Raw genomic sequence first — 18,888 nt, forward strand, 5'->3', positions numbered from 1 at the left:
GCCCTTATCAATGGCTGTAGCAAGAGGACAGAGTGTCATCTTCAATGGAAAAGACAACCATTACCAGCATCCCTAAACCAGGGAGTTTATGTTCCTCCTACAGGACGATTGCCCTTCTCAACACTGATGCGAAATTATACACAAAGGTACTGGCAATGCATCTGGAGCTGGTTTACCCAGAGTTGGAGCACCTGGTCCAGAGTGGGTTTGTAGAGGGAGTGAGTGACCCACTGCTGCCTATTTTCAGGAGGGATATCCAAGAATGTACTCTGTCCCTTCTTCTCTTCGCTCTGAGTATTGAGCCATTCACATGTAAGATAATGGAAGCATGGTGAGTGAAAGGAATTATGTTTAAGAAGAATGAGCGTTAAGATAATGCTGTATACAGACAACGTTCTTACGGCACTTGGGAATACAGAAAATTCCTTACCAGCGATACTGGAGGAGTTGAAAGGGTAAGAAAGGTTTTGGGATACAGGATTTAGATAAATCAGAAATTCTGAATTTATCATTAGGGTTGGATAAGGTGACAGAGCTGAAAAATAAATTTCTGTTTAAATGGTCACAAAATGTTTTAAACATCTAAGAGACAAGCCCACACCAGGTGCAAAGGAAATGTTCAGAGTCAAGTATATATCACTGTCAAACTCAATTAAGGAAGACTAAATGGTCCCATTGCTATGTTTCTTGGATGGAATGAATAAATGTTATTAAAATGAACGTCCTTCCAACATTCTTCAACCTTTGTCAGTCACTGCCTATACTAGTGGATGTTAACTTTCTAGAACACATGCAGTCATATCTTACTTGGTTTGTATGGTGAAACTTGAGGGCCAGATTATCTAACAAGGGAGATACAGCAGGGAAAGTTTATTTTAAAAAAACAAAAAAAACAATAAATCACATGGAGGACCTGCGTTGCCAAACTACCATTACAGGAAGTAGCTCAAACTATGAAGCTTCCAACCTCCCATCTAGGTAAAACAATCACACAACAGCAATGGACACTACTGGGGCATGATCAGTACAAGTGCTCAGTGAGTGTTAAGAATAAAGAGGCCCATTACAAATTATGTACGGATGGTACTATACCCCGGTGAGATGGATTACGATACTTTCAGGGGGAACCATCATTTCACTCCTTGAGGGGGTGCAATGCCCACAGTATGGCTTTACACATATAGTGGGAAAGTCTGAAGATTGATCCTTTTTGGACTGACACCTTGGAGGTACTGCAGCAGATTTTGGGCTACCAACTGCCTCGAGAAGCAGAGGTAGTGAAATAGTGACACTAGGGCTACATCTGGCAGGACAAACATTTGGCAAGTGATCTTTTAATGTTTTGGAGAGGCTAAAATAACACTTGAACTCTGAGGCTAAATGGGAATGCTTGATGGAGTTACTAGGGAGTGGGGCAGCAATTTTTGTTGCATACATAGATGGAAGGTGTAGTGTTGTGAGACCCTCAGGGTTCTAGGCAGACTCAAAGAGGAATTAAGTAACTTGCTGGGAGGTGTTAAGGTGTTTTTATTAACAGTTATGACATAATCAGCAAGCAGTGTGTGGTCCTATGCTGAGTAATAAAGAGATCTATTATAGAACTCCGTGTGTGGTGTGGTTCTTTGCATGCTCCCGGGCTGGGGAGGATGCAACGACTGGTAACAAGTAGGGGATCCATGCACGGAAGAAACAAGACTGCTCTCACTGAGAGTTTTCAATGATACAGCAAACTGATTGAGCGTGCCACGTGTGCCCACATAGATAAGAAGCAATTCGAAGTTGGCGTGTGTGGAGTCAAAGTCCCACTCCAGCTCATATACAGTCCTCAAAGAAGTGGAAGGCCTCGCGGAGAAGCGCATTCGAAAAGCCAACCACAATAAGTTGGTCCGGCTGAAAGAAGAAATACTGTGTCACGCCATAACAGAGCCATCATCTATCCAAAGTGAAATGCAAAAGGCAGTGACAACCAGGTATGATGCAAAAAGCTAAACGCGACAATGATCAAGTGTGACAAAAAGAACCATTACTCACCGTCAAGAAAGACTACTACCTAATTTTGGGTGTGATCACCTAAGTGCGAACACATAGCTGATGCTTGACAAAGGTACAGGTCCAAGTGAACAGCAGCAGCTGTCTGAACACCATATGCTCTCAAAAGGAGTAGAAAAGAGCGTGGCGGATGATGCAGCTGTGTTTCCTAAACCGCCATAGTCATTCAACACTGCCTAAAAGCAAAATATTTTGGTCCAGATAGACTGCATGGATTGAGACAGTTGATGACTTCATAGATGCCCTAGAAGAAACCGATAACAGGAAAATGATTAAGTATTTAAAGAACCTTGCTGGTGATGGAGCAAAAGAAGTTCTGAAAAATCTCACAGACTGATGCAATATAGTAACGTCAGATCAAAGAAGCATTGGGTTCGAAGTTCAATCTGATGTCGAATCTAGAAGTATGAAAGGTACATTTTCAATCAAGCGAGACAGCGAGTTGAAGAAAGTATGGATGAGTTTGTAGAAAGCCTTAATCAGCTTATAAAACACTAAGGGGGTTATTCCAACTTTGGAGGAGGTGGTAATCCGTCCCAAATGTGACGGATTTACCACCAGCCGTATTACGAGTTCCATAGGATATAATGGACTCGTAATACGGCTGGTGGTATATCCGTCACTTTACCGTCACTTTTGGGATGGATTACCACTTCCTCCAAAGTTGGAATAACCCCCTAAGTGTAGTGAATTTAATGATGAAGAAGCCATACACCTTGGATTCAACTATGGCTGTCTTTAATAAGACGCATGTTGAAAGAGACGCTCAGTCTAGAGAAAATATTAATGGCTGCAAGAGTCGATGAACGAGCAGATCAACAAACTTCTGATATGGAGCTGGAACTGCAAAAAATGAATCAGCATTGGTCATGATAAGCAAGCACAAGTATAAAGTAGATGCACGACAGTCAACATCTTCAAGGAAGAAAAAGTTATGTTTCCAATGTAGGTTTCTATTTCCTCAGGAAGATAAATGTCCAACCACAGGACTGACGTGCAGAGCTTGCAGCAAAGAAAAACTTTTCCGAACGGTTTGCAAAGCAAAAGGGAAACCGAATATGTCACAGCAAGAAGAGAAAATGGACACCAGAAGGTTCTGAAAGCATTCTAGCCACACCCTCAAGGCCAAAAAACAGCACCAGTTACAACAAGTAGAAACCAGACAAAGTCGACTGTCGTCAAGCTCATCCTGTAAAAGGCTCTTTAACATCACTATCAAGCGAAGAAGATGGATGTGCAATGATGATGTCAAACAATGAACAACAGGGGCATGTAGGTTTGGCTACTTGCAAGGAAGATCAAAAGACAAAGGTAAACAATCAAACTAAACAACTGAATTAATTCAGACACGGCCCCAAGATTACAATAAAAGTCAAAGGTTGCCCCATAACCTTTATCATAGACTGTGGTGCATTGATTAACATCATGCCAGTTGAGAATTTCAATAGCCTATCTTCTGTGCCACGCCTCAACCCATCAAACATGAAGGTATACACATGCGCTGCTTCTAAACCGTTGCAGAGTCGAGGGACATTGATAGCGACAATGCAACATAAAGTAGTATCAGTGCAAGCGTCAATTCACGTTTTTCAAAGAACTTCCTCCAGTGCATGCCTAATCGGTTTTACCACTGCTGCTGACAAGGGACTGATATCTCTCAGTTACAACCTTCACACTCAACCTGAAATTGTAAGTCAGTTTCTGTCATTGTTTCATGGCTTAGGAAGGCTCAAGACAATGAAAGTGAGACTTTGCATTAATGAGAACATTCGCCAGGTTGTCCTGTGTCACAGCTGAGTCACTTTTCACTTGCAAGAAGCCGCTGAGAAAGAACTAGAAACAATGTTGAAACATGGAATGATTAAGTGCTCCACCGGTCCTGCGTCATGGGTTTCCCCTATAGAGGTGGTGCCAAAAATAGACAGTGGAGGTGCTGTGCACATCTGTGTTTATATGCCCCAGGCCAACAAAGCAATTGAGATAGAAGGACAGACATCCTGGTCTACAGATAGCAGACATGATCATGCAAATGAACAGTGTCAAAGTATCCCCCGTCTTGACCAAAACAAGGGATACCATCAACTCGAGTTGGAAATGAACTGCAGGAATAATCACTGCGTTTTTTACTCATGTTTGTTTGTTCAGATACAAAAGGTTTAGTTTTGGAGTGTTGTCAGATGCTGAAATATTTAAGGATGTTATACGTCGAATGATTCAAACGGTCATGCATGCTTTTATTTATAGTGATGACACACTGGTATTTGGAGCAACACAAGAGAAGCAGGACAAGACTCTCACACAAATATGTCAGTTACTTACAGATGCAGGTCTCACTCAGAAAAACAGCAATGTGTGTTCTTCACAAGACCAAACTTCAATTCTTTGTGCAGATATTCTCTAATTCGGGGGATGACTCCTAACCCAGATAAAGTGCAAGAACTGTGAGCTACTTGCTCCCCTCAGGATGTCACCATGCTGTGATCCTTCTTAAGCTTGACCAGTTATTGCTCAAATGTACATTTGTGACTTTGCTACAGTGAGTGCCCCATTAAGAGATTTGACAAAATGAGTCCCTTACCAGTGGTCTGCCCAATGAGTTCAAAGCTTCAAGGGAATAAAATAAGTGATTGAGAATGCAACGAAGATGGCCTATTTTGATACCAAGTTACATACTGAGATCACAATAAATGGAAGCCTGTTAGGGTTGGGAGCAATCCTTGCTCAACGTAGTGGTCATCCAAATGCCCAAAGACGTATTGTGACCTATTTCAGTCGAAGCTTGTCTGACACAGAACGAGCCTATTTCCAGCCACAGAAGGAGAGTCTGGCTGTAGTATTGGCTTGTGAACATTTTCATGTGTTTCTATGTGGAAAATGTTTTACTATCATTACAGATCACCAAGCGCTGCTCACTATTTTTGGATAACTGAAAGTCAAGATGCCCCCTTGCGTTGGGAGGTGGGGGGTTGTGACTGCAAGAGTACAACTATGCAATTGTACACAAGCTGGGTAAACATAAGAACCCTGCTGATTACTTTTTATGAGTACCACTACAACTTCACAGTGCAGCATCTAAAACGGCGGAGGAGTACATTAACTTCATCGTGAGGTCCAGCACACCAGCAGCCCTGTCCATTGCCCAGATTATTGCTAATGATGATAAAAACATTGTCCTCAAAGACATAATTTCAACTCAATTGTGGAGGAGGAGCACTCGTCCTATTGCTGACTCTGTGGAATCTCAAAAATGTGCATGACAAACTGATCATGACCAGGGAAGGTGTTGTATTGAGAGGCTCGAGAATCATCATACCGGAGAGACTAAGACACCAAGTCTTGAACTAGCCCATGAAGGACATTGTGGCATTGTAGCCACCAAAAGAGCCTTTAAGAGACCAAGTGTGGTTACCGCACCTTGAAGAGCGGGTTGAGAGTGAACTAAATGAGTTCCATCTTTACAACTGCCTTTCCCTCCAAAGTGATGCAGCATCCGTTGACGTCTGATCTTCCTGTACAGGTTTGGGAAATAGTAGCAGTTGATTTCTTTGGGCCCTAAGCAAACAGACATCATCGCATGGTAGTCATTGATGAGCAGTCACACTTTACTTTAGAAGAGAAGCTATTATCAACAACCCGTTACAAGGTCATCGAGCTGCCGGATGAAATCTTTGCAGCTTGGGGTATCCCCCGCCATTCTCAAATCTGACAATGGTCTGCCTTTAAGAAAGAAAGAATTCAAGGACCTCCTGGTCAAAAGAGTACACCTCTGTGGCCCCAAAACAATGGTGTTGTGAAAGGATTCATGGGTACCCACAAAAGGATAATTCAATGAGCATTGTTGGAGGGGATTGGGCTAAGTTAGGCCATGTGTCAAGCCTTCTGGGCTTATAGGCCATGTGTCAAGCCTTCTGGGCCTATCATTCAACTCCTTACTCCACAACTGGTGAGAGTCATGCCACTTTGATATTTGAGAGAGCCATCGGAACCAAACTGCCAACAGTTATGATATAATCTATCAGCGAGGAATGTGCAATCAATGCTGAGGAATAAAGACATCCATTACAAAGCTCAGAGTATGGTGTGGTTCTTTGCATGCTCCTGGGCTGAGGAGGACGCTACAACTGGCAACAAATGGGGGACCCGTGCCTTGAAGAAACAAGACTGCTCTCCCTGAGAGTTTGCAATGATACAGCAAACTGCTTGTGAGTGCCTCAATTGCCCAAATCGATAAGAAGCAATTTGAAGTTGGCATGGGTAGAGGCGAAGCCCTGCTCCAACCCATATTCGGCCCTCAAAGAAGTGGAAGGCCTCACAGAGAAGCACATTCGAAAAGCCCACCAGAATCCATTGGTAAGGCTGAAAAAAGAAATACTGTGTCCTGCCTTAAAAGAGCCACCATTCATACAAAGTGAAACTCTAAAGGCAGTGACAACCAGGTAAGATGCAAAAAGCTAAACGCGACAAAGACCAAGTGCGAAAAAAAAAAAAACTGTTACTCACCATCGAGAAAGAAAATTACTATCTACGACCTCATTTTAGGTGTGATGACCCAAGTGCGAACACGGCCAATGCTTACAGAAGGCACAGGTCCAAGTGAACAGCAGCAGCTGTTGAACAGCATATGCTCTCAACAGCAGTAGAAAAGAGAAGGACGATACAGCTATTTTTTAAACCACCACCTTCATTCAACGCCACCAAAAATCAAAATATTGGTTCCAGATGAACCACATGGATTGAGACATTTGATGACTTTGTAAATCCCCTAGAAGAAACAGACGACAAGAAAATCATTAAGTATTTAAAGAACCGCGCCGGTGATGGAGCACAAGAAGTGCTGAAAACACTCTCACAAACTTGTGCAATATTGTACCGTCAGATCAAAGAAGCTTTGGGTTCCAAGTTCAATCTGATGCCGAATGTCAACTGTGGACAGACCTTTGAATGCCAATAGGTTTCATGTCACAGACACTTCTCGAAAGTGCAAAACAAAACGGACGTCGACAAGCTCAGGAAACAATATTTGATGAAGGGGACTGGGTCATTGTCAGACAGAAATGAAAGCTAAAAACAGACACTGTTTGCTGTTGACCCCTTGAGGGTGGTGACGTGCCAAGGACATATGGTGACGGCACATCGTCCCGGACAGTACAACACTCGAGACTAGTCATATTTTAAGCACCTACCTCGACGTTCGTCAGCTTCAGCAATTATGAAAGAAATTATCCCATCTAACAGTCCAGATCAAGCTTCCGAACGGTGCCATCGGTGCACAACCAGAGTTTGTCTCAACTACCTTATACTACTCGATCTGGCCGACTAGTGCGAGCACCTCCACCCCTTATTGAAGAAGTATAATGTAACTGATGTCTATACTTTTTTATTTAACAAAGGGTGAGATGTATAGTTGTGAGACTATGTGCGCTAGCACCCTTGCGGCTCTAGGCAGACTCAGTAGAGGAATTCCGTAACTTGCTGGGAGGTGTTAGGGTGTGGTTTTTAACAGTGTAGACATGGTAGGAGTGCAGTGTGTGATAGTATGCTGAGGAATAAAGACGTCTGTTACAGAGCTCTGTGTGTGGCGTGGTTCCTTGCATGATCCCGGACTGGGGAGTAGGCTACAGAAGGTGATGAGACATTTTTCTAGATAATATTGTCTGTGCTGTAATATCTCTTTTTTGGGTTGAAGGTTGCAGTGGAAGCGCAAATGGGCTCGAACAAACGGTGCTGGCTACCTTCTCAGAAGGGGCAGAGGGTTAAATTAGAAATTAAGTGTGCATGTCCATATGCACAGCACACGGTGTTATGGGGGAAATGAGGACGGATCTGAGATGGTGAGATTTTGCTATTAATGTACAAGTATAAGAAAAGTCTGTAAAAACGTTTATAAAGATATACTTGAATGAAACATATAAGCAATTGGCAAAAAGCAGTGTGATCTTATGTAGAATTTAATACAAATATTTGTAAAATAAAGGAACTGCCCTTGGTTCGACACTTCTTTCTTGTCCTGAATTACCAAAGCTACGTACTTATCCAGTACTCCTGTCATTCTGCATATGCTAATTTGTAAACTGTTTTGAGCAGGACAATGTTTCCTTTATTAAAAGAGAAGAGAAATGCATTATGCAAAGTGAGAAATTATGCAGCGTGCTGTGCCCCTAACATAACTAATCATGCGTTGCCATCCGCTACATGTCCATACAGCCTACGCACCCATTTTACGCGCGCTTTCACTACAGAACAACGTAATAATAGTTAGACCCATGTACATGTACATTGGGAGATGTGGTGCCTGGAAGAGTACAGAGTTGAACGCCTATTCTGTTCCTGGGGGCCGACAAGGAGGTAGCAAAACCCTCTGCAGTACCAAATGAATGCCTGAGGAGTCCTCGTGCAATTAAAACAATGTACAACAATGCGAGCTAAACAAAGGGTGCAGCACAAACTCGCAAAATGTTAGTCTTAGACACTGATAAAGAAATGTTAAAAACAGCACAATCAATACCGACACACGATTAAGCAAAATGCACCCGATCTAGGTGAAAAGCAGAACGTGCTTTGACTAACCACTAGATGGGGCTGTCCCCCCACCATATAAGAGGCTCGCTTGTTGTTTGGAATTGCTCAGATTCGGAAATAGGACAATGTGTCACTGTCTTTTGGGTAAACATCTCAAGGAAAAGGAGCTCGCGTCAAAGAATGAGAGCTCTCAACACTTTTAGGATGGCTATAAAATTGCAAACTACCCTCATCTAGCCACAGTAAAGGTTAATAGTTTGGATGTGACAAACAGTGTGACCATTATGCCACAACGGTACGCAACTGCTGGAGTTGATTAGACAAATGATTCTCACACTGTGAAACCTAGACTTTTGAGATTAATAGGTAATTTGTACATTGTACGTTAGGACCTTTTCCAGGTGTAATTCTGTCATGACGCAAGATAGAGGCTTTGTGACTCGATCAGATCTGGCTTCCTTTATCGCCACTGGGTTCCCTGGTCCTTTATGGGACGATGTAAAGAGAAGAAATATGCTACATACATAGTCATACATTAATTATTAATGTAATAGTACAGTACAGTGGAGAATGAGTCCCCCCATTTCCATAAGTCTTAACGGTGTCCTAGACTGCGAAATAGTAGATTCCTGGAAGGTACATAGGAAACAGTAAGGTTTCTTTTTTTTTTTTTTTTAAACCATTTTGAATCAAATTCTAATTCACTCTCGCTAAATCCGATCCTATTAACTCATACCTTCTTTCCACTCGCCATGATACTCTTCGCCATTGGAGTAGGTGAAGGAGCCTTTCATAAGGGTCATTTTATCTGGCAGAGGATTAGAGCTGCAAAAAAAAAGAAAAAAAAAAAAAAAAAAACTTGTCAATACGTGGTATGTGGAAGGACATCTTCGGTTCTATAACATAATTAGGTCAATGGTTAAATCTGGCTTAAACTCAATTTTCTTGGCTTGACATAAGACAAATGTCTTGGACCCGCTCGATCAGAGAAGGTCATTCTATGTAATTGATCAGACATAGGACATGGCTTCTAAAAACTGTCTGCGCTAAACTGCCCTAGGTTTAGTGATGAAAACACCCAGAGATAAGACTTAAATACTTTGGGAGAAAGAAAAACAGTACAGCTGTCAAACACTTACAAGAGAACGTCTTTCCAAATTCTACTAGAGTGATATCTTGAAGAACGCGTGCAAACCTCCATTGAAATGATTCTGTTCTCGGTTTTGCGCAAATAGCAGAGTTTTTCCACTATGTATCCTCGTACCCACTGAACCTGTTCCTCTTGACACTAGCCACCCCCTTACTCAGATTTACCCTCTCCATCCCTTCAACCAAACGGAAACCTTCCTCCGTCTACTTACAGCCTTCATGCCTCTCACAGAATCGGAGTCCCGACTTAATCCAATTCATCCATTACCCAGCTTTTGTCATCTTCAATGTAAACCCACACACCCTGCATCTCCCTCCATATACTCTTTCCACCACATCTGTTGGCAATAACATAATATTGGAGTGCTTAACATCATGAACGTTTTGCATTAAAAATGAAAATGCTTCACTTTATAAAACCATATTTTCCAATGCTTGCCCGAACTAGCCTGGAATCTATTTTGAATCTCAAGGAAGCCATGATGTATGTTTTCATTTGTCCTCTCATTGCATGTAACAACATCTACACTAGTATAAGTCTCTGCCTTGACATTCTGTTCTCGAAGAACTCCAGAGGATGTTTTCCTTTCTTCTTAACAATTCAAAGTTCTTCATGCCTGTGCCACTGTAAGGCTATTCATTGTATTGGTAAGTCATTGTTTTGAGTTTCACTAGATTTGTACTGTCACATCCAATGACGTTAGGTTAAAAGGGTTTAAAATAATATTTATTTCGGGGATATTATATGCTGCTGCATTACAATCTGTATTCTGATGTGTTAAAATTGTGTAACAATTTGTCCACCTTATGCTGATACTACGATTTTTCACTGTGAATTTAGTTGTAAAAAGGCTCCATCTGGGAGGTGTCAAGACCTGTTAGCCCCTATTCTTTAAGAGGAGGGTCTATCAGTCTGTCTCTCACTTAGGATGGAGAAACTTTTATTTTGAAACTTGAGTTCTTATCAGACTCTTTGCTGCATTTTGATTAAGCCTTATGCTAATTCCATTTATTGATTTACCATGCATTATTTTGCCTTTTATATTGCACTTTAATTCTTTACTAAAACTTATAATTTGACTAGTCTCAAGAAGGTTTATTTAATGGACTATGCTAATTTATTTGCTGACTATCTCTCATTATGGACACACTTCGTATGGTCTTAAGGACAGCAGTGTCAGATCCTCTGTAGGTGCTTTATATAATATTATATGATAAGACAGTATCAACATACTCCATGTACTCTCTTCTAATGCTTTTTGCATTATATCATCCTTTACTGTCTTCTTCCTTCAGCATTTCACACCCCTCCCTACTTACCCATACACACACCTGTCCTGTACAGTATTTAATTTCAAACTATTGTTAATCAGTTCACATTTTTCTCTCTGCTCACATCAATAACAACTATCCTACCCCTAGAAGTTACTCCAAAATCAGTCCTTCTTAACTGCTCCTCATTGATACACTTTCCCCCACCTCCATTGCATCACTTTACAAATATTCACAAGTCGAGGTACAGGGAAGTAGTGTTTCCAGAATATCTATGCAAGGGTGTGGATTTTAATAAAATATCTACTTGTCCATAGGACATGTTCCTTCATAAATCTACTAGTCCTGTAAAAATTATACTTGCCCCTTTGGTGCCATGTAGAGCCGCAACACATGGCAGCAATCTCATTATATAAGAGCTCTGATAGTAGCCTCTCTGATTATGCCAGGGCTAATACTATAGAAGGGCTTGAGTGCTAGCAATTTCCTAATTGTGTCACCTTTATGCAGATCTACATACTGGGGGTTGAGGCAGCGGTAAGCAAAATTTCCTGAGTTGGAACGCCATTTTGAGTCTGTGCAAACCTACTAGCATATATGTTTTATGGGTTTTCACAAGCTCTTCCCTAATCTTTTCCCATTCTGGGAAAGGTTGGAAATTTACTACTGACCAGGGCAGAGGTAAAACGTATTCCAGGGTTGGCAAAAATGTGGTTGGAGGCAGTGCTTTAAATGCAAATATGGAAGTCCTGGTACTCACTGTCTAGAGTACCTGTTTTCTCCTGAGAAATGCTGGTATTCTCCAATTAAATATATTTCATCTTTGCTTAGAAGTGCAGGTACTCTCCCTTTCGTCTTGAAGAAGAGCAGATACTCAGTACCAGACAGTACCTGCCCTTTTCAAGCCCTGGTTGGAGGGAAAGTGAACTTGTAAACACTCAACATATTTTTGCATGTGCAAATCTACACTTAGATCATGCTAAAATGCAGTTCAGAAATAGTTTCTAGGAGTACGATTTCCTGTTCCACTTATGTGAATTTCTTGTGAATTCATGAAATATGTAAATCTGCACTAATTCAAAGACATGTACCATGGGTGCACTTTTGTGATTTTCTTTAACAATTCGTCCCCTAATTAGGTCTGGCATTACCCAAAACCTTTTGTTTTTATTAAAAAATTCTGTCTCTCTCTTTATCCATCAATAGGCTGGCTTCACTGTGAGCGATAGCAATCTAGACTTTCACAAAGAGCATATTGGCACACAAAATAGTTTTGTTTGGTGCCACAAACTACTGAGGCAATGTGTGCTTTTTGAGACTAAAAAGGTATTCTTGCTTTTTGTAAATGTTTGTTACAATGATAAAGGTCAGGCAGCTCCCACAACAATAATATTTTGCAAAAGCCATGCCAAAATAAGGCAAGCATTGACAAAACCAAAAGACTGGCCATCAATGTTGGAACAATTGGATTTGCCAGGGCCTGTTTATTTTCATGTTTCTCATAATCATGTTGAGACTGGTTTCACCGATTTTCTTTTATGAATATTTTTGGGAAATACTAGCATGCATCAAAACATTTCACTGAATGATGTTTCAAAGAAATAGTATCTAAAATTTCACAGTAATTCAGCAAAACGTTTATTTTCCTAGTTGCATTTTTTTGTGAACATTTTATTCTGAAAGCAAAGAATCGCCAATCTTGCTTTTAAGCTTCTGCAAATATTTGCAGCTAATCAGAGAATGTTCTTGGAGCATTACATGTAGCCTAATATTGTTAAACTTTGCAAATGTGTGTACACATTTTTTTTATTGGAACCACTGTCAGTTCTGCAGTCCGAGCTTACAACATGTATTTAGAGTACTCCCCCTGATAATAAAGGCTTTGCATTAATGAACCATAAATACAAACATGGCCAGTCATTAGCATATGGAGACAAATATTACCTAAACTGCAGACAATTCCCTTCCATGCTCCATAATGTAGTAGGTAAACTAACAGCCAAAGGGTTTGTGCTGCAGGAGGTTGGGCCTACTTGTCTCAAGGACAAAATAAACATTAAAACTTGTTGTTCTTGACCCCAAACAATAAGTCCTGGGCGTAGGGCTACAGGAATTCCACACCCCTGTTTAAGTATGTAGAGAATTAGAATGCCAGTACAGTGTTTAGCTGACAATGAAGACGTCTTGCTCCAAAGGATGGTGTATTCATTTTAGCAATGAAGCACTTCCATAGAAACGCTTGGTCAAAGCTGAAGAACAACAAAAGACAACAGTGGAATTACTCTTCCCAACTATAATCAACAAAATTAGCCTTGCTTACGGCTCTCCATTTACCAGCTAAAATTATTTTATGATGACCAAAAGGTATTCCTTTTAACAGTGTGTGCACACTGGCCTCATGAACAGGACATATGAATAGATCGTATAAGTCAACTAACTATTTAGAGAGTTGCTTCCTGGCACTAATGGAGAACCACTGTTTTGGCTAATAATAACCAGTTCCACAAAGAATGCCTTATTTCATCTCACTACACTCAGAGTGTGCCACCTTTTTGTGACCCCCATTACGGTCACCTCTCAAGGGCATGTTTGACAAGTGTTTGCGGCCCCTTCTGTAATACCATAGAGCCCTGAAGGTGCAAAAAAGCAGATGCACACACCCGTTGTGATGACAGGACACTCATGCAGCTGCTAGTTTGCCTGGATGGGAGAATGGCTGAATGTTTAGCTAAATATTTTTGCTGAGGGACGTCAAAGTCAAGAAAGAGAATTTGTGCAGCAGGAAAGTGAGAGAAGATACCTTAAAGGATATAAGACATATTTCAATGAGATGCAGAGTTGGCGAGGAGCAAAATGAGGTATGAAAATGGTGAATGTAAGACTCAAAATGTCTTTGTGGCCATTTCATCCTTTTATGACTGTGTTTAAGTGGTGCTATGTTATTCATTTCTGTATTGGATGACAATTTGTTTCCTTGATATTTAGATTGAAATGTTGTTATGATGTGCATGCAAGCACGCTTGGATGAATAGAGCAGGCTAGAAAATGATGCATAAGTAAACTGGGCTCAAGCAAGAGTGAGTATTTTCCTTGACAGATGAGTCAGCCACCATACACTGAACAGAACTAGCTGCTCTGTAGTGCTATTTCAAACATTCTTGGAACCTGAAGAAAGATATTTTGGATGTCCATGCTCAGAAAGATTTTTAAGCGTTTCAGGTAATTCAAGCTTTAGTGATGTAATATTGAATTATACGTTAACCTTTCAGAAATGGGGGCATGAAAAAAACAACAGAAACCTCCAGATGTGCAGCATCTGCCAAGCAAATATTCACAAAAGAATGCTTGTTTGAACAACCGTTTAAAAGTACTGCTTTTTAAATTCTGATATAGATTCAGTGAGAAAATAAGGATTAGTGTGAGAAGAGAGGGAGAAAGGTGAAATACAGAGAGAGGTTTCTAAAAAAAAAAAAAAAGATACAGAGATGTAGAAAGGGGAAGTGGTAGGTTGAGTACGTGAGGCTTACAGACAAGTAGGGTAGAGAGTGCTGTGAGGTTCAGGGGCAAAATGAGAAGAAGTGTAGAAAGACAGGTCAGGTAAAGAGAGAACTGAGTAGAGAGAAGGGTCTGATCATATTTACATGTTGAAATAAATAAAAAGTATATATAACCATACATTTGTTAAGCAGATCTAAAGAATAGCTATATATATTCTTTAAAACCATAGTTAGTATACATTTTTGTCATAGAAATGTACATATTTAAATACATACAAATAGTCAAATTATAAATGTTTACATATACTGGGATATGCTATACATTAGTGTTTGAGTATAATGGTTATATAGAGAATAGTCAACTCTTAAGCAGTCTTCTGAAAATAAGCTAGTTATCCATGGATGTTATGTTTGGGGTAATTAATTGCATAGTTTGCTTGCTTGAACAGATAAAGGTGAGGCTCTCATGGATTTATGTTGAGCCTTGGCAGTACACAATCGCTATCTGCAAGATCTGCTGTATTCTATAAAGGATTTTGATCCCGCCTAGCTGCTTCCCACAGGTTCACTCCAGTGTCGCACTTCTATGCTGCCTTCTAATTGGTTCACAAACCTGATAAATCATTTCAGTTCTGAGATGAGGAGCACCAGCCTAGTACAGTTTAATTCCACTTGATTAGTGGCCGTTTGCTGCAATGCAGGTACTCTATCTTTGAATACCCCGCCCGCACCCCCTTTGATTCCCCCTTGCCCTCTTTGCCCCATTCCGGTTCTCAGAACCGGAAAGGGGCAAAGAGGTGGTGCTTCAGAACCCAATTACTCTTCTGCCACTTGCCCCATACCTCTCTAACAAGGTCACATTAATTTTATATTAATATTTATAGGGACGGACAAGGTAAGATTAAGTGATTTGTCTAGAATCACAAGATGTTGAGCCGATGCCGAGATTCGAACCTCGTTCCCCAGTACCAAAGTCGGAAGCTCTGACTGTAAAGCCATATTGCTTCCATATAGGTCCCATGTTTATACCCTTCCCCTTTTGCTATCCATTAAAACAAATACTGCCATTTAACACGGTTATTGCATGTGTTTAAAGTGTTCGACAAACATGCTATTAACGCTTCTGATTAGTCAAACTGTGTGCTTATTCACAACTTTCTGCAACTCCGGTGTTCTACTTTGTGGAGTGAACACAGAAAGTGTTGAATGTCCCTCTTTTTACCATGTTTTCTTGAAACAGGCGATGTACAATGTGGAAATTCCTGCACCTGGGTGCTAGCTGCGGTGTTTAAGAGGCACAAATCAATGTTTTCCAAATGTGCAATTGGTGTTTGAAGGGGATTCAGTTGCACCCAAATATATAAATATCGGGTTTTCTCCTGTGTGAAATTATTCAGGGCTGCCCACAAAATCCCCCTTTTCACACCTGATGGATACTATCACTGGTGCAGGGAGGTATCGGACACCGGGGAATTCCTCTCTGTGACTGCGGGAAGACTGGCTTAAAAAAACAAAAAAAGAAAAAAAAAACAGTCCTCTATCCTCCATGAACGAGGCACTTGTAACATCACTTGTGTAAGGTAAAGAGGAAGAGTGGAAGGTTTTTTGTTTTCATTTCGATTACCAATTGTGTTCATCACTGCCCAATCCATATTCTTGTCAGTGCCTTCCTCTCAATCTGCATTGTTTGTTTACCTATGGTTTCTTTCATAATCATTTTGTAAACTGTGTGGATGGATGCATGCTGACCTTAAATCTTCTTGAAAGGTAGTGTATAACTTGCTGCATTTATCAGTGCTTGGGAATGAAACCATTTAATTAACTGTAATCTTCATTAAATTGGGAGTTCTTCATCCCAGTCCTCATTTTTAGGTCGAGCCAAGGCAGCGCGCATGTGCTGTTTGCTAACCAAGTCTAGAGGGATTGAAATTTTAGATTTACTGGGACAATAATATAGTCACTACTGGATAAAGAGACATACTACACAGAGGCCCCCACAACCAATCTACAGTCGTTTTGCATACTTACCATTGGAGGCACAAGAAGGAAAGGTGCTTTTGACCATTATCACGCAATTTTATTTATTTTTTTGCAAAACTTGATGTCTGGTTCAACATGTTGACATTAGAATAATTTTCTCTTAACTTCTTTTACCAAAACCATTTCTTTGGATCACTTTGCGGGTACGAGGCTAGTGAGTGAAACTAAACACATAGGTAAAAGACATTGGCGGTCATTACGAGTTTGGTGGACTCAGGACCGCCATTTCGGCGGTGGTGGTTGTACCGCCAACAGACTGGCGGAGAAGAGAGCGCCAACATTTGACCATGCAGGTAATGACAACAGAATACAGCTAAACCACCACAGTCACTGCCACTGTGGTAAGGCCGCAACGGTCGACAGCAGCCAGCTGCAGGCCGTCGGAGACCTTGTTCCCGTGGGACAGATTACGAGGCTGCACATTGCCAAGGCTTCCGCCGCGGTTGCACCACCACAGAAAACCTGGGGGAAGCCAACAGTATAAATGGAGACACTCACTTTCAGGAAGCCATACCCGTCCGGATCTGCCATGGAACCAGAACTACACCTTTTCCCACTGCTCCTGCTCGCCCAACAACTCTGGAACCAGCAACGACGACAGCAACCACGAGTACACACACTTACTTGTCACTGTTGCAAAATGTCAAAGTACCTACGCACACACAACACACCAATCAGGAAAGGGTGTCGAGGGCGACACACACACACACACACACACACACACATAACTTCACACTGACACGCACACTCACAGACAGCCTCATAAACACCCGCACATACATGGTACACACACTATGGCCATGGTACACACACACACACAACACCCAGATACACAGCACCTGTACAGTCACACACAACAACACCAAATGACACACCTACTCACAAAACCTTATCCCACCTGCCCCACTGAATGTGACTGGGGTTATATCCCATTCACTGTTGGCTGCATCCACTGAATGCTCGCTAACAGGCCTTAACTCAAGAGTCCACTCCGACTCTTAGCAAACAGTCAAAAGTATGTTAGTGCAGCAGAAAGTACCCCAGGAGCAGTAAGCCTGTACTCAATTTTACCCGCTTCACAAGAGAGGAAGCATGCAGCATCCTACAGGGTGTCCTGTCCGCGGGCACTCCCACAGCTCCGGTCCTGCTCAGTAAGTTGGCTGCACAAGGGAGGAGTGGCAGCATACATCAGGCGCAGGCTTTCTTCTGAGCCTACAGGGTAGGGTCCAGCAGCGCTCAAAGGTGTTTCTGGGGTCCTACTGCAAGGAAAGTAACCAGGTACGCTGGGGGTGAGGAGGGAGGATGGGCATAGGGCGATTCTGATGCTCCTGATCTCAATCCCACTGATGAGGCGATACATCCACACTTGGTCCAAGAGTTCAGGTTGGCTGCAGTCCTCACTGCTCTTTATGACCCAAGGGCACCACGGTTCACAGTTCGCAGGTTCCAGCCCGATCTGCAATACAAAATTATTATTTTTTCACCAGCTCCTCCTGGCATACAGGGTTTCCACACCACTGCCACCCAAGGCGCTTTCCCTCACTGTGCAGCAGTCTGCACTAAGGGGGCCAGTCCAGACATACAGGGTCATCGCTACAGTCCCACATAGGCTTCAGCCCTCTTCAACAGGCAGTATCTGGCACAGCGGGCCCTCCTGGCATATGGGAGTCGCAGCAACAGTGCAATACAGGCTTTACCCTTCCCACATGGCACACATACCCTGGATATCTTCACGGCAGCCTTCTCCTGGCACACAGACAATGACCTGATCTATGCAGCAGCCATCACCTTGCACCAGGAGTTCACTTGGCAGGGCTCCACACTGCTCCACGCTCCCTCCAACACTAAGCACTTCCTCACAGGGCACACTGGTCTTGCCCAGCAGGCAGGCGCTGGTGCTCCAGGGTCCAGAACAGGTGGCCTTGGTTTCCCTGGGTGATATCCCCTCACAGAGCAGGAAGAATAGGAGGCCTTGACCCCCAGTCCTGGTCACAAGTCTTGCAGAGCTTCCCCTCCTCACATAGCCCATCTTGCTACTTGAAAGATGACAAATTTTGTGGGTTTCAACCTGCCCTTCTTATAGTCCATTTTTAGATGAACAAATGTGTAAACAAACAAAGACGGTCCAGGTCTTTGAAGTTTTATGTTGGGGGTTCTGCTTCTTTTGAAGTGCACACCTCTCCTTTTCCTCATTCTCCTAAAAAATAGTCTGTTACAGCAAGAGAGATTCCAAAGCGGATAGTCCCCCCCAACAAAGGCCATAGGAGTGACAAGAATTCACACTTGAATGTCAGCCACAGTGATACGTGCATCAAAAGCATCAGCACTACTCCCTTATCAGCCCAATCTCCTTCTTGAGATG

The 18,888-nt window shown here is 42.0% G+C and overlaps 1 protein-coding gene across 1 annotated transcript in view; it reads right to left on the minus strand.

The window, feature by feature from the left end:
- The window catches only part of MORN4 (MORN repeat containing 4), a 55,559-nt gene that overhangs the window by 22,701 nt on the left and 13,970 nt on the right, over positions 1 to 18,888 (minus strand). Inside the window, exon 2 of the mRNA XM_069239625.1 lies at positions 9,305 to 9,393. Within this exon, the coding sequence (XP_069095726.1) occupies positions 9,305 to 9,371 (67 nt within the window). The 5' untranslated portion in view covers positions 9,372 to 9,393. The remainder of the gene's footprint in view (positions 1 to 9,304; positions 9,394 to 18,888) is intronic.

This window comes from Pleurodeles waltl, chromosome 6 (assembly GCF_031143425.1).
Source record: "Pleurodeles waltl isolate 20211129_DDA chromosome 6, aPleWal1.hap1.20221129, whole genome shotgun sequence".
In the NCBI taxonomy this organism is placed as follows: Eukaryota; Metazoa; Chordata; class Amphibia; order Caudata; family Salamandridae; genus Pleurodeles; species Pleurodeles waltl.